At 44.7% G+C, this 21,275-nt stretch overlaps 1 protein-coding gene across 1 annotated transcript; it reads left to right on the forward strand.

The window, feature by feature from the left end:
* The first annotated feature begins 203 nt into the window (after positions 1-203).
* Positions 204-21,190, forward strand: FUCA1 (alpha-L-fucosidase 1). Its single transcript, XM_054449083.2, has 8 exons — positions 204-663; positions 2,925-3,059; positions 5,285-5,422; positions 8,238-8,343; positions 13,571-13,771; positions 17,321-17,511; positions 19,977-20,076; positions 20,295-21,190. Exons 1-8 carry the CDS (start codon positions 275-277, stop codon positions 20,433-20,435), a joined length of 1,401 nt encoding a protein of 466 aa, XP_054305058.1. The 5' UTR covers positions 204-274; the 3' UTR covers positions 20,436-21,190.
* The last annotated feature ends 85 nt before the right edge of the window (positions 21,191-21,275 follow it).

Genomic DNA, 21,275 nt, shown 5'->3' on the forward strand with positions numbered 1-21,275 from the left:
GGGCCTTGCTCACCTCCACGATTTAACCTCGCAGTTAAGTCCCTTTTCAAGGTTTTTATTCGTCCTTCAGCGAAGCGCTGTCAACGCCTCCCTGCGTCTTTCCCCTTTTGAGCACCAGAGGGCGCTCCTCCGACCCGAGGAGGAAGCTACTCGGGCCAACCTGTCCAGGTTGTCCCACCCCTTTTTTCTTTCGGGCCAATCGTTAGTCAGAGTGGGCGGAGCCGCCCGCCGGCACCTGCGCGTTAAGAGTGGGCCGCGTCGCCGCCGGGTAGCGATGCGAGCTCCGGGGATGAGGTCTCGGCCGGCGGGTCCCGCGCTGTTGCTGCTGCTGCTCCTCCTCGGAGCGGCCGAGTCGGTGCGTCGGGCCCAGCCTCCGCGCCGCTACACCCCAGACTGGCCGAGCCTGGATTCTCGGCCGCTGCCGGCCTGGTTCGACGAAGCCAAGTTCGGGGTGTTCATCCACTGGGGCGTGTTCTCGGTGCCCGCCTGGGGCAGCGAGTGGTTCTGGTGGCACTGGCAGGGCGAGGGGCGGCCGCAGTACCAGCGCTTCATGCGCGACAACTACCCGCCCGGCTTCAGCTACGCCGACTTCGGGCCGCAGTTCACCGCGCGCTTCTTCCACCCGGAGGAGTGGGCCGACCTCTTCCAGGCCGCGGGCGCCAAGTGAGTGTGGTCCCGGGGAGCGGCGCCCCTTCCCGGCTTGGGCGGCAGACAGGAGGTGGGGCTGGGCGGCCAGCTGGGGCGCGCAGCTGCCGGTCGCCCCCATGACCCTGGGGCCCGCGTGTGGCCTCCTGCGGCCACAGGAGTGAGCCTGGCACACATGATGAGGAGGAGGAGGTGCGTTTGACTGGGGACTGATAAATGAAGGTTCAGGGAGATGGCGGGCTGGGAAGTCCTGGGTATCTACACCTGTGCACCGAGAGGGCTGAGTTAGGCCATACCTGATGTCCCTTCCAGATTGACAGCACTATCAGGACTCCAGGGTTTCAAATCAGTGGTGTGGAGCCTGGTTCTAATTCAACTGTGAACCTGGACAAGTCACTTCAGCCTCCCTGCAGCCTCTTCTATGGTTATAGAAGGGTTGTATCCTTTCCTTTCAGCCCTAATGTCTCTAAGAGGGAAAGAGAGGGGAGTTCTGGTATGCAGTGTATTTGGGCAACAGTACAGAGAGTCATTCGTTTGCTCCTCTCAATCCCTTTTACGTAGGAAGTTCCCAAGAAGGGTCTGACTCTCTGAGAACTGTTGGAACTTGGGGGTGGCTGGTTCAGAGAACAGAGTAGAGAGCGCTGGAGTGGGGATAAGGGGAGACCAGGACCCATGAAGTTGTCAAGGCAGGGGCTTGTCCTGAAGGAGTGAGCCTTGAGAGTCCTGTATTGACAGGTGTTAAGTCAGGGAGTGGTTACTCCCAGCTTCTAGAAAGATTCATTCGGCTGCTGGGAGAGAAGTGGGTTGGAGAAGAGTAAGAATGGAGGCGGGGAGGTTTCCCCAGCCCCTGGCTTAGAGCAGTCTTCCATCCTTATCTTGGTTCCTCAGCCATCTTCCGGGTTTTCGTTTCTCTTGAACTTTGGATTCACTTGTACTAAAGAGAAATTACAACTGGCATTTAATGTTTGCCATTAAATGTATGGGAGTATAAGACTTGATTAAGCAGAGGAAGTGTTTGTCTCCTTAGGGGCCTTAGGGATCCATAACTTACAAGTGAGAAAAATTAAAATCTGGGAGATAACCTCTTTCCATGCATTTTATTTCATGGATGAGATGACCGGCCCAAAGAGAGGAAGGAATATAATGTCCTAGACTCCCGGTCTCATGACGTCAAGGTTGTTTCCACTGCACCAGGGTCTGCAAACTGGCCAGAGGGATTGGTCCTCTGCCAGTTTTTTAAGGCCCATGAGGTGAGAATGGTTTTTACATTTTTAAAGGATTGTAAAATGTTTTAAAGAAGAATACACTACAGAGAGGAATGTGCCCCCACAGAGCCTAAAATACTATCTGGCCCTTCAAGTCCTGGAGTTCCCTACTCTGGCCAGTGATTGAACCATAAAGTGCATTACCTATTTCTCTGCCATAAAAGAAAATTAAATATTGAGTGATTTGGTTGTTATTTCAACACTTGCCTTTTCTCCCAGTTATTGGGTCTTTTGTCACCTCTATAATAAATGAGAGGCAATTTATGTAGGCTTGGTAAACCAAACAGCTTAGTTTTCTAGAAAGTTTTCTTATTTTGTTGTTGTTGTTTTGAAACAGTTTTGCTCTGTAGCCCAGGCTGGAGTACAGTTGCATGATCTCGGCTCACTGCAACCTCTGTTTCCCAGGCTCAAGTGATTCTTATGCCCCAGCCTCTCAAATACCTGGGACTACAGGCACACACCACCATGCCCGGCTAAGTTTTGTATTTTTAGTTGAGATGGGTTTTCGCCTCGTTGGCCAGGTTGGTCTTGAACCCCTGACTTCAGGTAATCCGCCCACCTTGGCCTCCCAAAGTGCTGGGATTACAGGTGTGAGCCACCATGCCTGGCCAGCAAATGGCTTAGTTTTCTATTACCTGCCATTTCCAGTAGAGATTTTTCTCCTTCAGGGCAAAGAGTGAAAGAAAGTTAATCATTCCTACCAGAAGTGTTGAAGAATCAGAGAGCTAAGGTGCACTTCTTTTCCCTTACCCACTCCTTCCTTCCCTCTGGGCCTCCTCCTTCGCTGGGGACTGAGGGTTGGGACTTCCTCAAATCTGCTTCCATTCTTGGAGCAATGCCCAAGGGGAATTGTGACTGCAGCAGCTTCCTGGATATCACTAATATAGTCACTGGTACAAGTACATTTGTTGTGATCAAGTTCTTTCAGCCATTTAAAAAGCCTCAGGCATGCTGGGCAAGTTCATGCAAGTTCACTGCCCACTTCCTTTGCTGATGTGGTTTTGCTGTCCACAGGTATGTAGTTTTGACAACAAAGCATCACGAAGGCTTCACAAACTGGCCGAGTCCCGTGTCTTGGAACTGGAACTCCAAGGATGTGGGGCCTCATCGGGATTTGGTTGGTGAATTGGGAACAGCTCTCCGGAAGAGGTGGGTGTCTAGGGATGGTTACTCTGTTATCTCTTTGGATCTGGCTGTCAAGAGTTCTGTACCTTCTCCACTCGTGTGTGTTTTCTAGGTTTTCATATAGCAAGTAGCCTGAAGGGCTTTTGGCCTTCTACTCTTGTGTGTTTTCTAGGTTTGCATTTAGCAAGTAGCCGGAAGGGCTTCTGGCCTTTGAATTGGCAATGTTTGATGCTTCACAGTTTTCACGTGACCAAAGGGGACACCATTACAGAAGTTCATGGCCATGTCTGGTTAGATGAAGGATACCCAACATAGACTACGATGCTACTTGATGTGCTGTTTGAGGAGTAGGCTGAGTGTCTGTATAAGTCATAAAGTTTGATTGGAACACAGCCATGCCTATTCATTTATGCACTGTCTGTGACTGCTTTCAAGCTACAATTTGAGAGCTGAGATAGAGACCAGATGGCCTGCAAAACCTAAAACACTATCTGGATCTTTTAGAGTTCGCTGGTCGGGTGCGTTGACTCACACCTGTAATCCCAGCACTTTGGGAGGCAGAGGCAGGCAGATTATGAGGTCAGGAGTTCAAGAACAACCTGACCAATATGGTGAAACCCTGTCTCTACTAAAAATACAAAAATTAGCCGGGCGTGGTGGCGTTTGCCTGTAGTCCCAGCAACTTGGGAGGCTGAGGTAGGAGAATCACTTGAACCCGGGAGGCGGAGGTTGCAGTGAGCCAAGATCACATCACTGCACTCCAGCGTGGGTGACAGAGCAAGACTCTGTCTCAAAAAAAAAAAAAGAAAAAAGACAAAAAGAGTTTGCTGACTCCTGTCACCTGCTCAGTTTGTTTCTCAGCACTGTGCTTTGCTTATAGTCCTGCTGTAAAACTCTGAGATGTTGATTAGATATGGACTTTAGGAGTCATGATTTTTACCATCTTTATTTAGTCCTTGGGTCATATGATGAAATACTTCAGTTGTTTTTTATCTGTGTAATTGCTTCTTGCATTATAAGGCTTTTGTAACACTCACCATTCTTAACCCAAAGCAAGCTTTATTAAATATGAAAATAGGTCATCAACCACATTTCATTTTGTGTATGTTAAGAACTATTAGTTTGGCCAGGCGTGGTGGCTTACACCTGTAATCCCAGCACTTTGGGAGGCCGAAGTGGGCAGATCATGAGGTCAGGAAATCAAGACCATCCTGCCTAACACAGTGAAACCCTGTCTCTAATAAAAATAAAAAATAAAAAATAAATTAGCCGGGTGTGGTGGTGGGCACCTGTAGTCTCAGCTATTCGGGAGGTTGAGGCAGGAGAATGGCGTGAACCTGGGAGGTGGAGCTTGCAGTGAGCCGAGATCGTGCCACTGCACTCCGGCCTGGGCGACAGAGCGAGACTCTATCTCAAAAAAAAAAAAAAAAAAAAAAAAGAAAGAAAAAAAAAAGAGAAAGAATTATTAGTAAATCTTAGATAAATAAAACAATAAACCTATATTCATTTCAACTGTGTGGAAAATGTTACTAATGATTATTTCTGAGTAAGAGTACTTTGGATATTTTATTTTCTATTTTCCAGTTTCTTTAAATATGAAATTTTATGATTGACAGGGAAGACATTTTTAAAAAATAAGACTATATGGTTTTTTGTTTTGTTTTGTTTTGAGACAGGGTTTCGCTCTGTTGCCTTTACTAGACTCCAGTGGCACAATCTCAGCTCACTGCAATCTCTACCTCCTGGGCTCAAGCCATCCTCCCACTTTAGCCTCCCAAGTAGCTGGGACTACAGGCTCGCACCACCACACTCAGCTAATTTTTACATTTTTGGTGGAGACGAGGTCTCACTATGTTGCCCAGGCTGGTCTCAAACTCATGGACTCACGGGATCTTCCAACCTCAGCCTCCCAAAGTGCTGGGATTACAGGCATGAGCCACCGCACCCAGCAGGACTATAGTCTGTTAGGATAATTGACTTAAAAGATAAAAGATGGTTTAAATAACATTTTGGTGTTAAGATATTTATGTATAAAAGGTAGTTATGTGTATAATCAAAAACACAGTAAACCTCATTTTGCTTAAGTGACTGGTGAATAATTTAAGGAAATGGTTTTGGATCCCATCCCTCTCTACATGCTCTTATGAGTGAGTGCCACTGAAATGAAAAAATGCTAGAACTGATTTTCCTTAAAATAAATTATTTGTTCTATGCTTAATGACAGTTGCCGTTCTGTTTTTCTGTTTAAGGAACATCCGCTATGGACTATACCACTCACTCTTAGAGTGGTTCCATCCACTCTATCTACTTGATAAGAAAAATGGCTTCAAAACACAGCATTTTGTCAGTGCAAAAACAATGCCAGAGCTGTACAACCTTGTTAACAGGTAAGACACTGAAATATTTTGGCCCTACGACTTTTATCAATGAAATCAGAGCTTCCTATAGGGTACCGTTAAAGTGGAGGAGGGATAGGTATGAAAAAAACCTAAAAGACATCAAAATAATAAAAAGTGGTGGTTGTATTAAGACAAAATATGTTCTTTCCTCCTGCTTTTCAGAACTTCCGTCATGTGGCCATATTGCCTTCTACATTGAAACAATCACACAAAACCCAGGATGGCAGAAAGTCAAAATTTTAGTTCACTTCTTACATGCCATTTTCCCTATGTCAGGACACTGGAGAGGGGGTGGTTTGGCATCGGGCAGATTTGTGTTTGAATTCTGGCTTCTGTTACTTACACGCCTTAAACAGAACACTCTCCTGAGCTTGATTCTCACTCTGTAAAGTGGGGATAATAATGCCTTCTTTGTAGGGCTCAAAATAGTATGTGAAATGTATCTGTCACGGTGCCTGGTACAAAGTAAGGCTGTTGTTATTACCATTATTCTTTAAATGGTCACTTTCACTTAGGGATTTGTCACTAGTTCTTCACAATGTTGTATCCCCATTTGCCTTTCTCAAGCCTGGGGACTCATAGAGGACAGTAAACCCTTAAAGCTTTAGAGGCAGCTGCCTGGACTCTCACTTTAGAGCAAAGGAAAATCACCTTTAGCCAGGCGCAGTGGCTCACGCCTGTAATCCCAGCATTTTGGGAGGCCGAGGCAGGCAGATCACTTGAAGTCAGGAGTTCGAGACCAGCCTGGCCAACACGGTGAAACCTCGTCTCTACTAAAAATACAAAAATTGGCCAGGCGTGCTGGTGCATACCTGTAGTCCCAGCTACTCGGGAGGCTGAGGCAAGAGAATCTCTTGAACCAGGGAGGCAGTTGCAGTGAGCCAAGATCCTGCTACTGTACTTCAGCCTGGGCTACAGAGGAAAACTTTGTCTCAAGAAAAGAAAAATTACCTTGTTTTCAGATTCTATCCAGATGACTTCTCTTAAGAAAATAGTAACAATTGTAAGAGACCATCAGAGACATGGACAGATTTAGACATTACTGAATCAGAGATCCCCATTCTTTTATCGTACTTGGCTATGTTGCCTTGAACAAACTACTTATCTTTCAAGATCTTGGTTTCTCTATCTGTGAAATGGGATAATAATATATCCTAGAATCATGAGAACTAATGAGGTAATGAGTTTAAATTGCCTAGTACAATTTCTTATACACAGTAAATCACAGACCATCTGTGTTATATCTTGCCACTTAGTGATCTTCCTAGAGTTTACCTGCCTAATTATGGAGTACAGTGGACAAATGGGCAGATTTGTATTTGAGTTCCACCTCCTGTTACTTACAAGCCTTGTCACCTAAAACAAATTGCCCTACTGAGCATCAGATTCTTGCTGCTCAAATGAGAATAATAATGCTTACCATATAAGTATATACATATGTATTTATATATATACACACAACATACGTGCCTTATAGGGCTCAGAGTAATAATATGCTAAAGTACAAATGGGGCTCCAATGGATTCCATAAATCTTTTGCAGTATAGACTTTGGTAATTATCCACAAAAATGCATTTTATGAATAGTTCCAACTCTTAAAACATCTTCAAAGCAAATCTTAAGTCTTGTAGTCCTGAAGCACCATTTTGTTTCCTTTGCTTCCTTGAAACATCATTCTTAATTGGAATTAGTTGCTGAAAGGAAACCAAATTGTTTGTATGCTGATTACAGCTCCAGTTTCTAAAAGGCATAAAAAAAAAGATTAGGGCAGGCACAGTGGCTCATGCCTGAAATCCCAGCATTTTGAGAAGCCGAGGCAGGTGGATCACTTGATGCCAAGAGTTCAAGACCAGCCTGGCCAAGATGGCAAAACACTGTCTGTACTGAAAATACGAAAATTAGCCAGGCATGGTGGTGCACACCTGTAATCCCAGCTACTTGGGTGGCTGAAGCGCAAGAATCACTTGAACCCAGCAGGTGAAGGTTGCAGTGAGCCGAGATCACAGCAGTGCACTCCAGCCTGGGAGACAAAGCAAGACAGTCTCAAAAAAAAAAAGGAAGAAAGGAAAAGATCAGGAGGAAATATACCAAAATGCTGTGTGTTTTTTTTTTTTTTTTTTGAGACGGAGTCTCACTCTGTCGCCCAGGCTGGAGTGCAGTGGTGCGATCTCGGCTCACTGCAAGCTCCACCTCCCAGGTTCACGCCATTCTCCTGCCTCAGCCTCCCGAGTAGCTGGGACTACAAGCGCCCGCCACCATACCCGGCTAATTTTTTTGTATTTTTAGTAGAGACAGGGTTTCACCGTGTTAGCCAGGATGGTCTCGATCTCCTGACCTCGTGATCCGCCCGTCTTGGCCTCCCAAAGTGCTGGGATTACAGGCGTGAGCCACTGCACCCAGCCTGCTGTGTTTGTTTTAAATGGTGATTTTATTAGCAAACTGGTTTTATTAGCAAATGTTTTCAGTTTTCCACATCCTCTGCACTGTGATAATTTTTTATGCCACATACTTTCAAAATGGAGGAAAATTAATTTTAAAATATTTGTTGCAAAAATCAGTCCCCAAGTCAAATGCAGTGATGTGTACCTGTAGTCCCAACTACTCAGGAGGCTGAGGCAAGAGGATCGCTTGAGCCCAGGAATTTGAGACTGTGGTGCACTATGATCGTACGTGTTGATAGCTGCTGGACTCAAGCCTGGGCAACATAGCAAAACCCTATCTCTTTAAAAAAAAAAAAGGTCCATAAGATTTTACTGTGAACATGTTCAGATAATAAGCTCTGTCCTGATCACATGTCTTCCAGCTATAAACCTGATCTGATCTGGTCTGATGGGGAGTGGGAATGTCCTGATACTTACTGGAACTCCACAAATTTTCTTTCCTGGCTCTACAATGATAGCCCTGTCAAGGTATGTGATTATATGACTTCTTTCTTATTTATCTCCTATGAAGAAAGAAAGTGCAAGGAGCCAAACTCTGGAGTGAGCAACAGCAGCAGCAGCAATAATAAACAGGAATATCAACATGGGGGCAGTAGGGACTGGGGCACTTAATGGATGGTAAAGGTTTCTCCTTTAATCTTCCCTGGCTTCCTTAGAGTATAAGCTTTCTTCTCCTTTAGTTCTTTTTTTTTTTTTTTAATTGAGACAGTCTCACTCTGTCACCCAGGCTGGAGTACAGTGGCGCGATCTCCCCGCTCACTGCAACCTCTGCCTCCCAGGTTCAAGTGATTCTCCTGCCTCAGCCTTCCGAGTAGCTGAGATTACAGGCGCCCGCCACCCTGCCCGGCTGATTTTTGTGTTTTTAGTAGAGACAGGGTTTCGCCATGTTGGGCAGGCTGCTCTCGAACCCCTGACCTCTGGTGATCCGCTCACCTTGGCCTCCCAAAGTGCTGGGATTACAGGCGTGAGCCACCGTGCCCGACAATCTCCTTTAGTTCTTAACTTTGACAGTATAGGTTTAAACAGTGGTAAATTTACATAGTAGACTAAAAATAGTAATTACAATTCCCAGACCACTACAGAAAAAATAAACTCTATTAAGCAAACAAATGTTATAAATGAGAAAACCACCAAAAAGATATTAAAACATATACTAAAATATAAAGAAAACATATAAAAGACATACAGGCCAAGCACAGCAGCTCATGCCTGTAATCCCAGCACTTTGGGAGGCCAAGGCAAGCAGATGACTTGAGTCCAGGAGTTCAAGACCAGCCTGGGTAACATAGTGAGACCTCATCTCTACAAAAAATAAACAAAATTAGCTGGGTGTGGTGGCACAGACCTGTAGTCCCAGCTACTCGGGAGGCTGACGCTGGGGGAGGCTGACGTGGGAGGATCACTTGAGCCCAAGAGGTCAAAGCTATAGTGAACCTAGATCACACCATTGTACTCCAGCCTGGGTGACAGCGAAACCCTGTCTCCAAAAAAAAAAAAAGAAAGAAAACATATAAGACATACAAAACATACAAAATTAAATGGTAGGAATAAAATGCAAATGTCTACAATCCCACCTACTCTATGTTGATTTTATAGTTTAACTCTCAAGGGGCACACTCACTTCCCTTATATCCAAATCCTTGGGGGAATGTTGCCTACCCAGTACCCCTCCCTATAATCAACACTATTAGGCAGTGCATAATGGCTGCCCATTTACAGTTTGTATTTTAGTGTACTTGCAAAATAGCAGAAACCCTAATCTTCAGTGTAGCAAATTTCAAAATTGTACATGTTCTAGATTTGTTGTGGATTTAAAAGAAAAATCTTAAGTGTAAAACCAGTTTGTACTGAGGTACCTTAGTAGTTCATAAACCTTTAAGGGTCTTGGCCAGGCGCAGTGGCTCACGCCTGTAATCCCAGCACTTTGGCAGGCCGAGGCAGGCAGATCACGAGGTCAGGAGATCAAGACCATCCTGGATAACACAGTGAAACCGCGTCTCTACTAAAAATACAAAAAGAAATTAGCCAGCCGTGGTGGTGGGTGCCTGTAGTCCCAGCTGCTCCGGAGGCTGAGGCAGGAGAATGGTGTGAATCTGGGAGGCAGAGCTTGCAGTGAGCCGAGATCGTGCCACTGCACTCCAGCCTAGGCAACAGAGCGAGACTCCTTCTCAAAAAAAAAAAAGTCTAAGGGTCTCATTGGGTCTCTGTTACTAAGCTCAGAAAATGGGAAGAAAGAAAAAAACAGATTCTATATGATGCACAGAGACAGATTAAGAGTAGTTTTCTAAAGCCAGGTGTGGTGGCTCACGCCTGTAATCCCAGCACTTTGGGAGGCCGAGGCTGGTGGATCACGAGGTCAGGAGTTCAGGACCAGCCTGGCTAACACGGTGAAACCCCGTCTCTACTGAAAATACAAAAATTAGGCCGGGCCTAATTTTTACATGCCTGTAGTCCCAGCTACTTGGGAGGCTGAGGCAGGAGAATGGCGTGAACCCGGGAGGCGGAGCTTGCAGTGAGCCGAGATGGTGCCACTGCACTCCAGCCTGGGCAACAGAACGAGACTCTGTCTCAAAAAAAAAAAAAGAAAGAAAATACAAAAATTAGTCGGGCGTGGTGGTGGGCACCTCTAATCCTGGCTACTCGGGAGGCTGAAGCAGAGAATTGCTTGAACCCGGGAGGCGGAGGTTGCAGTGAGCAGAGATCGTGCCACTGCACTCCAGCCTGGGCGACAGAGCGGGACTCCATCTCAAAAAAAAAAAGAGTGGTTTTCTGGAACTTGATGAATGTTTGTGACCTCCCAGATGTGCAGTTCATCCCTGGGTAATGAACTTTGATGTGATGTCATATCGTAATTGTCTGTATATCTGTCTCTGCTAGTCTCTGCTGGATCGTTGAGGGCAAGAACTCTGTTTTATTCACCTTGGAAACTCAGTGTCTGCCACAGTGTGAGCCTCATGATAGTTGCTGAATAAATAGGAAAAGTAGGTGGGTGTTAAACCAAGAATTCAGATTGTTAATACCCCATTTGTCTCTGAAATGGCTTCTATGTATATATGTTCAAGGTGTATACCCCTGGAGCTAGGTCGCTTGCTATGTGAGGTTACAGTCTAGTGTTTGTGCTTAAGGAGTATCACAGAAGGAAAAATGACTAGCCAAAGATGCAGGATTGGGAAAGGGAAGAAAATATCAACCCCAGTGCCATTTAAAAAGCATGACTAGCTAGACAGCCTGAGCTTTTTTGGCTTTTTTTTTTTTTTTTTTTTTTTTTGAGACGGAGTCTCGCACTGTCGCCCAGGCTGGAGTACAATGGCACGATCTCGGCTCACTGCAACCTCCGCCTCCTGGGTTCACATAATTCTCCTGCCTCAGCCTCCCGAGTAGCTGGGATTACAGGCGCACACCATCACACCTGGCTAATTTTTTGTATTTTTAGTAGAGACGGGGTTTCACCACGTTGGCCAGACTGGTCTTGAAACTCTTGACCTTGTGATCCACCCACCTCAGCCTCCCAAAGTGCTGGGATTACAGGCATGAGTCACCGCTCCCGGCCGGCCTTTCTTAAACAATAATTCCTAAGTAACCAGGACCTTCTGTGTGGGTGTGTCTCAACCCATCTTCACAGTAGCTTCGCAGACATATGGGGACTGTAGATTCTCCTTCATTTCTACCAGGATTTATTGAGAGTCGGTGCCGTAGCATGCCGCATGCTAAGCCTTGGAAATGCTGAATGAATGGTTTCTGCTCTTAGGGAACTACAGTCTGAAGAGAAAGACAGACGTACAAACAAAGTACATTGTAGGGTGACCAGTATGATAGTAGAAGTATGTCCTGAGGTCTCCACAATCCATAGACACTGGCTCGAATGCCAAACTAAAAAGTACTGCATTAGCTTCTGTGGGATGAAGGAGTGCATGGCTGTGTCTGTCCTTGACAGGCTGAGTGTACAGGGAGCATTCACATCATCTGAGGACTGAGAAAGAGGAGGTGTGGCAAGGAGACACCTTTATTCACTCTGAGCCAGAGTCTGGGCACACTGTCACTTTTATCCCTCCCTCTCAAACCCCTGTGAGGTGGGTGATATTTGCCTTTGGATTTTGTTTGTTTGGTTGGTTTTGTTTGTTTGCTTTTATAGATAAGTAACTAACTTAAAAGGTAAAGTTACCTGCCTAAGACCCCTTGACTACTAGGTGGTGGAGCCAGCTATGAACCTCAAAGCCCTTGATAATCTTGTAACCAGGTATAAACTCTGATATGATGTCATATTGTAATTGTCCACATATCTGTCTCCTCTGCTAGTCTCTGCTGGATGGTTGAGGGCAAGACCTCTGTTTTATTCACCTTGGAGACCCAGTATCTGCCCACAGTGTGAGCCCCATGGTAGTTGTTGAGTAAATACTTATTGAATAAGTGGATGGGTAGGTGTTGAATGAAGAATTAGGATTGTTAATACCCCATTTTTCTCTGAAATGGCTTTTACATACGTGTTCTTGAATTGATCTTGAGTTGTCCTTTTCAATTCTGTGACCCATGATGCCCAGACATTGATAATCGAGTACCAGACATTGGATTGAACTAGTTACAAATAATGACTATTCTTCTATTTCTCTTTGGCACTTAACTAGCTTCCATAGGAGAAACTTCATACCAATGCGAATGACTCTAAAACAGGCAAGAAATGGGAATTTTAAACTTTTATTTAATCTCCTTTTGCCGTGATGAGTTGAACATGGTTTCAGTTTTGTTTTTGTTTTTGAGACGGAGTCTCGCTCTGTCGCCTAGGCTGGAGTGCAGTGGCACGATCTCGGCTCACTGCTACCTCCGCCTCCCAGGTTCAAGCGATTCTCCTGCCTCAGCCTCCCGAGTAACTGGGACTACAGGCACGTGCCACCACGCCCAGCTAATTTTTTGTATTTTTGATAGAGACGGGGTTTCACCATGTTAGCCAGGATGGTCTCTATCTCTTGACCTCATGATCTGCCTGCCTTGGCCTCCCAAATGGTTTCAGTTTTTATCTTGTATTGGCCACCCTGTTATAAAATACACTGCCACATTTAACATTTACATTAAGATATTCCATGTATGATTTCTCATTCTTCAGCTAAACCTTGAAGGAAGAAAAAGAATTTGCTTTTTTGTTGTTGTTTTTTTTGAATGGGATTGGCTTAAGACTTTTCTTTACCTAGGTAAGGTTGGACTCATATAGTTGGAAAACAGCCTGCCATGGGTTCAGCTACCTGATTTGTAGTTCCAGCTTTTGAAACTGCCTAGAGGCGTGGCCCCAGGCAGGTCCTCTCCTGTCCATTTCTCCTCTTATAGAATAAGTGATTTACCAGATGATCTTTAAAGCAAGCTCTCCCAGCCCTGACGTGTATCTCTGCAGCAGGGTTTCTCTGCCTCAGTACTGTTAACATTTAGGGCTGAATATTTCTTTGCTGTGGGGGCTGTCCTGTGCATTGTAGGATGTTTAGTAACATCCCTGGTCTCTACCCACTAGATGGCATACCACCCCCGTTGTGACAATCAGAAATGTCTCTAGACTTTACCAAATGTCCCCTCCAGAGCAAAATTGCCCCCAGTTGAGAACCACTGCTCTAGACTAACTTTCTTGCTTCCAAATAGAGCCTTACCAAAGTGCATTACATAAAGAAGTCAAGTGGTTTTCCTCCTCATGACCAAATATTCTTTCCCTTCTTAGGATGAGGTGGTAGTAAATGACCGATGGGGTCAGAACTGTTCCTGTCACCATGGAGGATACTATAACTGTGAAGATAAATTCAAGCCACAGAGCTTGCCAGATCACAAGTGGGAGATGTGCACCAGCATTGACAAGTTTTCCTGGGGCTATCGTCGTGACATGGCAATGTCTGATGTTACAGAAGAATCTGAAATCATTTCGGTAAGAGCACCTTTGAGTTTTTTGTTTTTTTAATGAAATGGGGTCTTGCTCTGTCATGCAGGCAGTAGTGCAGTGGCACGATCATACCTCACTGTAACCTCAAACTCCTGGGGCTCAAGTGGTCCTCCCACCTCAACCTCCTGAGTAGCTAGAACTACAGGTGTGCACCTCTACATCCAGCTAATTTTTAAATTTTTTGTAGAGACAGGGTCTTGCTATGTTGCCCAGGCTGGTCTCAAACTCCTGGCCTCAAGAGATCTTCTAGCCTCAGCCTCCCAAAGCACTGGATTACAGGCATGAGCTTCGGCACCTGGCCTGAGTTCACTATTTTTTAACTATGGATCTCAAACCAGTTATTATTATTATTATTATTATTACCTTCTAACATACTATATGATTGATTTTAATTATTTTTTTCCTCTTTTTTTAAATTTTACTTTAAATTCTGGGATACATGTGCAGAGTGTGCAGGTTTGTTACATAGGTATACACGTGCCATGATAGTTTGTTGCAAACTATCAACCCGTTATCTAGGTTTTAAGCCCCGCATGCATTAGGTATTTGTTCTAATGCTCTCCCTCCCCTAGCCCCCACACTGCAACAGGCCCTGGCGTGTGATGTTCCTCTCCCTGTGTCCATGTGTTCTCATTGTTCAGCTCCCACTTATGAGTGAGAACATGTGGTGTTTGGTTTTCTGTTCCTGTGTTGGTTTGCTAAGAATGATGGTTTCCAGCTTCATCCATGTCCCTGCAAAGGACATGAACTCATTCTTTTTTATGGCTGCAAAACCAGCTTTTTTATGTAAGAGTGATGTCCAGCTTCATCCATGTCCCTGCAAAGGACACATTTTTATGGCTGCAAAAGCAGCTTTTTTATGGAAGAATGATGGAAGTACTCTGGATAGAAGTGCAGGTCAATGGAACCCTTTTAAGGACATTGAATAGACTAACAGAAACCTGTCCTAAGGAAATAATTAGAATTACACAAGAAAGTTGTGCAGAGGTCCTTCCCAGGATTATTTGTATGTATGTATGTGTGTATTTATTTATTTATGACCGAACTTCACTCTGTCACCCAGGCTAGAGTGCAGTGGTGCGATCTCGGCCTGCTGCAACCTCTGTCTCCCGGGTTCAAGCGATTCTCCTGCCTCAGCCTCCCAAATAGCTGGGAATACAGGCACATGCTACCATCCCAGCTTATTTTTGTGTTTTTAGTAGAGACAGGGTTTCTTCATGTTGGCCAGGCTTGTCTCGAACTCCTGGTAACCGTAAAAATGTTGACAAATTTAATATGGGTTAATGCTTAGAGCACTAGTGAAAAAACAAGTTACATATTGGCTGGGCACAGTGGCTCATACCTGTAATGCCAACACTTTAGGAGGCCAAGGTGGGAGGATCCTTTGAGGCCAGGAGTTCAAGACCAGCCTGGCCAACATAGAAAAACCCCATCTCTATTATTATTATTATTTTTAATAAAGTTACATATTGGCTGGGCATGGTGGTGGCTCACACTTGTAACTCCAACACTTTGGGAGACCGAGGCAAGAGGATTGCTTGAGGGCAGGAGTTTAAGACCAGCCTAACCAACATAGTGAGACCCCATCTCTATTTTAAAAAATAAAAATAAGTGGCCAGGCACGGTGGCTCACACCTGTAATCCCAGCAATTTGGGAGGCCAAGGAGGGTGGATCACAAAGTCAGGAATTGGAGACCAGCCTGTCCAATGTGGTGAAGCCCTGTCTCTACTAAAAAATACAAAAAAATTAGCCGGGCATGGTGGCGCACGCCTATAATCCCAGCTACTCAGGAGGCTGAGGCAGGAGAATTGCTTGAACCCGGGAGGCGGAGATTGCAATGAGCTGAGATTGTGCCACTGCACTCCAGCCTGGGTGACAGAGCTAGACTCCGTCTGAAAAAATAATTTTATTTAAATAATAAATAAATAAGTTACATATTATTACAACTATATAAAATTAACTACATAGGAAAAAGACTGGAAGAAGACATCAAAAGTTAATGGTGTGGTGTCACTTGGAGTACTGTAATGAATTCTTTAAATTCTTTTTTTTTTTTTTTTTTATTGAGATAGAGTTTCGCTCTTGTTGCCCAGGCTGGAGTGCAATGGCACGATCTCAGCTTGCTGCAACCTCTACCTCCCAGGTTCAAGTGATTCTCTTGCCTCAGCCTCCTGCGTAGCTGGGACTACAGGTGCCTACCACCGCGCCCAGCTAATTTTTGTATTTTTAGTAGAGACGGGGCTTCACCATGTTGGCCAGGCTGGTCTCAAACTCCTGACCTCAGGTAATCCACCTGTCTTGGCCTCCCAAAGTGCTGGGATTGCAGGTGTGATCCACCATGGCTGGCTGAATTCTTCAAATTCTATAATGAATTTAAAATTTTCTCTGTATAACCTTAGTTTTTCTGAGCTGCCTGGATATGTATAATACCTGTTCAAGGTCACAGTAAAAACACACACATCCAAATCCCATTCCAGAAGCCTTAAAGAATGTATCTCTTGGCTGGGCACGGTGGTTCACACCTGTAATCCTAGCACTTTGGGAGGCTGAGACAGGTGGATCACAAATCAGGAGTTCAAGACCAGCCTAGCCAACATAGTGAAACCGCATCTCTACGAAAAATACAAAAATTAACTGGGCACGGTGGTGCGCACCTGTAGTCCCAGCTACTCGGGAGCCTGAGGCAGGAGAATCACTTGAACCCAGGAGGCGGAGGTCGCAGTGAGCCGAGATTGTGCCCCTGCACTCCAGCCTGGGAGACAGAGCAAGACTCCGTCTCAAAAAAAAAAAAAAAAAAAGAATGTATCTCTTTATAGCAGTTTTCCCAAAGGGGCAGCATGTTCATTTATATAGCCTAATGCATAAGGAATGTCCTGAAATTCTCAGCTTCCCTGCCCACACCTCATGTTTCTGGGGCATGACCCTTCCCACTGCACCCAGCACCATGACAAGTACAGTGTCACAGAAGTGCTCCATGGCCACTCCCTGAAATTCAAGTTAATATAATATAGCATGATTTTTCATTTACTCACATGAGCCTAACCTGCTTTTATAGTGACAAAAATATATATAGAGAGAGAATTTTTAGCTCAGGTGAGGTGACTCATGCTTGTGATCCCAGCACTTTGGGAGGCCAAGGCAGGCAGATCACCTGAGGTCAGGAGTTTTGAGACTGGCCTGGCCAACATGGTGAAACCCTGTCTCTACTAAAAATAGAACGATATTAGCTGGGTGTGGTGTCGCATGCCTGTAATTCCAGCTACTCAGGAGGCTGAGGCAGGAGAATCGCTTGAACTAGGGAGGTGGAGGTTGCAGTGAGCCTAGATGCAGTTGAGCCAAGATCACACCATTGCACTCCAGCCTGGGCGACAAGAGTGAAACTCCGGCTCAAAAAAAAAAAAATTTAAAACAGCAGAGGATATTTAAAAAACAGAGTGTGCCCTAGATTCTTTTTCTTCTCTTACTGTCTATTTTAAGCATGATGCCAGGCTTGGCATTCATAGCTAGGCTTTCATTGTTTCTGTTCTCTCCAGGAACTGGTTCAGACAGTAAGTTTGGGAGGCAACTATCTTCTGAACATTGGACCAACTAAAGATGGACTGATTGTTCCCATCTTCCAAGAAAGGCTTCTTGCTGTTGGGAAATGGCTGAGCATCAACGGGGAGGCTATCTATGCCTCCAAACCATGGCGGGTGCAATGGGAAAAGAACACAACATCTGTATGGTGAGTCTTGTCTTCTGTTGTGTGTAAGAACAGGACAGTGCCCCATCCGGAACTGGTATCTCCTTGGGTCCACAATGCTACAAGCCAGGCTGGAAGTTGCTTTGAGAAAATCCAAAAGGTTATTTTCCTATAAAATTTGTACCCCATTTGAGTTATGTCTCAGGCTACTAGGTTATCTTTGACTAGTAAAGGGAGAGAGTGGGTTTGGTGAAAAGGGAAGGAGCAATAAAGCATCAGTCAATTTATTGAGATTATTACCCTGCCCCCTAAAAATAATAATGAATGCTTGGATTGTACAGAGCCCCATCCAAAATTCTTTCCATTCATACTTGGACTTCTGGATCTAGTTATTTGATCTTGGGCCCCATTTTTTCCACTGCAGAATGGAGTGATGATACTTTATAGTGTTGTGAGGATTAAATGAGATGAGTGCCAGGCACAAACTCAGTGTTCAATTAAAGGGAACTGCTTTTATTATACCAGAGAGCTTAGGTCTCTGGATCTAATCCCTCTATTAATCCCTCTGTTTTGGATGAGTTTCTGTTTAGTGGTTGTCTTAGTCCATTTTCTGTTGCTATAACTGAATCCCACAGGCTGGATTTTTATTTTATTATGATTTTTTTAGACAGTCTCACTCTGTCGCCCAGGTTGGAGTACAGTGGCACAATCTCAGCTCACTGCAACCCCTGCCTCCCAGGTTCAAGCAATTCTCCTGCCTCAGCCTCCCAAGCAGCTGGGATTATAGGCACCCACCACCACGCCCAGCTAATTTTTGCATTTTTAGTAGAGATGGGATTTCACCATGTTGGCCAGGCTGGTCTCAAACTCCTGGCCTCAAGTGATCCACCTGCCTCTGCCTCTCAGAGTGCTGGGATTACAGGCATGAGCCACTGCACCTGGCTCAGACTGGATAATTTTTAAAGAATAGAGGTTTATTTAGCTCACAGTTCTAGAGGCTGGGAAGTTCAAGAGCATAGCACCAGCATCTGGTGAGGGTCTTCCTGCTACATCATGACATGGTTGGGGACGAGAGTGGGCATGTCCACTCAGGTCTCTCTTCCTCTTATAAAGCCATTAGTCCCATCATGGGGCCCTACCCTGATTACCTTATCTGATCCTAATTACTTCCCAAAGGCCTCACCTCTAAATACTGTACCATCAACATATGAATTTGGGGATTAAGTTTCCAACACAAGATTTGGGAGATGCATTCAAATCATAGTAGTGATTTTCATCCTCTTCTCTAAACATAGTGAAATTTCAGAACAGGCTGTGTGCAGTCTCAGAAAAAAAAAAAAAAAGAAATCTCTGAACAACAAATTTGTCTTCATTGCATATCTTGTCCTTGTTATAGTCTCTGCTATTTTCACATGGATTTGGAATAGAAAAGAGATTTGAATAATAAGGTAAATGGCTCTATTTATTTGAAGTAACTGGTGTAGGAGATAATTTTTAAAGACAACCCAATTGGTAGGGAAAATAGACAATATCACCAGATAGAGTTTTATAGACTGCCTCCTTCCTGCAGACCTTCATTGGTATTGAGTTATTGGTGCTCCCTAGTAGGAGTGACAGACTCAAGGACTGGGATTTGGTAGATAATTGAAAGGGGAATGAGTGGCCTTGTGCGGTGCTTCATGCCTGTAATCCCAGCACTTTCGAAGGCCAAGGTGGGAGGATCACTTGAGCTCAGCACAACACAGCAAGTTGTGTTGGGCAACACAGCAAGACTCCATCACTTAAAAAAAGAAATTAGGTCCAGCACGGTGGCTCATGCCTGTAATCCCAACACTTTGGGAGGCCGAGGCGGGTGGATCACCTGAGGTCAGAAGTTCGAGACCAGCCTGGCCAACATGGCGAAATCCCGTCTTTACTAAAAATACAAAAATTAGCAGGTCATGGTGGCAGGCGCCTGTAACCCCAGTTACTCAGGAGCCTGAGGCAGGAGAATTGCTTGAACCTTGGAAGTGGAGGTTGTAGTGAGCCAAGATCACGCCACTGCACTCCATTCTGGACAACAAGAGCCTGGACAACAAGGCTTCGTCTCAAAAAAAATAAAAAAAATAAGGAGCTGGGCGCAATGGCTCATACCTGTAATCCCAGCACTTTGGGAGGCCAACGCAGGTGGATCACTTGAGGCCAGGAGTTGAAGACCAGCCTGGTCAACATAGCAAAATGCCATCTCTACTAAAAATACAAAAGTTAGCCAGGCGTGGTGGTGCACACCTGTAATCTAGTGACTCGGGAGGCTGAACCACAAGAATTGCTTGAACCCAGGAGGCGGAGGTTGCAGTGAGCCGACATCACACCATTGCACTCCAGCCTGGGCAACAGAGCGAGACTCTGTCTCAAAAAAAAAAAAAAAAAGAAAAGAAAAAATTAACATTAAAAAGGGGGAACGTATAAAGTTGTATATCAGGATAACAAGCCAGGTATCTTTGACAGTGTTGTTTCTGTTTTCCCAGGTATACCTCAAAGGAATTGGCTGTTTATGCCATTTTTCTGCACTGGCCAGAAGATGGAGTCTTAAACCTTGAATCCCCCATAACTACCTCAACTACGAAGGTAAAGAGGCTCAGTCAGTCCTAAGATGTAACTTTCTGTAAAGGAATTGGCAGATCCTTCCTTTCTTCCTTCCCTGCCAGGTTTCTCCCATATTCACACCTCTTTTAGACTGGCTTTCCTGCCCTGGCCCAGCGTGGCTGTTTCCCGCCATAGTCAGCCTGTATTCTATACTCATTAGTGCATTACCAGTTTGTTTCATTCCCTTTTGTTTTCTGCAGATAACAATGCTGGGAATTCAAGGAGATCTGAAGTGGTCCACAGATCCAGATAAAGGTCTCCTCATCTCTCTGCCCCAGTTGCCACCCTCTGCTGTCCCCGCAGAGTTTGCTTGGACTATAAAGCTGACAGGAGTGAAGTAATCATTTGAGTGCAAGAAGAAAGGCACTGCCCGCTGTTTTGCTGCTTCAGTTTTCCTCTTATAGTACCATCACTATAATCAACGAACTTCTCTTCTCCACCCGGAGATGGCTTTTCCAACACATTTTAATCAAAGGAACTGAGTACATTACCCTGATGTCTTAATGGACCAAAGATCTGAGATCCATTGTGATTATATCTGTATCAGGTCAGCAGAAGAAGGAACTGAGCAGTTGAACTCTGAGTTCATCAATTCTAATATTTGGAAATTATATACAATGGAATCTTCCCTCTGTTCTCTGATAACCTGCTTGCTTACTCAATGCCTTTAAGCCAAGTCACCCTGTTGCCTATGGGAGGAGGTGGAAAGGATTTGGCAAGCTCAACCACATGCTTTTAGTTAGCATCAGTTGTCACCAACACTCTTTCTGCAAAGGGCAGGAGAGCTTTGGGGGAAAGGAAAAGGCTTACCAGGCTGCTATGGTCAACTCTTCAGAAATTTCCAGAGCAATCTAAGAGCGCCAAAATTTGCTATGTTTACAGTGATACTATTAAGAAAATGAATGTGATTCTGCTCTGTCTTTTTAATATGATCAAATAAAAAAATTTGTGCATCACAATCATTTCTACCAAAAAAACATGGTATAGCTTTCTTTTCCTAGTTTCAACTTAGACTGCTTATAGCTTTATGATCAGTTTCTGGTTTGTGTGGTTTTTTTTTTAATCTTGCAAAATCTCCTTAACGCTGAACAAAAAATGTAATTCCTGTGTTTTTTCTGCTTCTCACTTCTAATACCATTCTTCTGAGTTGACTACCAGTTCAGCCTCTTTGTTAGAGATCT

The sequence above is a fragment of the Pongo pygmaeus genome, chromosome 1 (assembly GCF_028885625.2).
Source record: "Pongo pygmaeus isolate AG05252 chromosome 1, NHGRI_mPonPyg2-v2.0_pri, whole genome shotgun sequence".
Classification (NCBI taxonomy): Eukaryota; Metazoa; Chordata; class Mammalia; order Primates; family Hominidae; genus Pongo; species Pongo pygmaeus.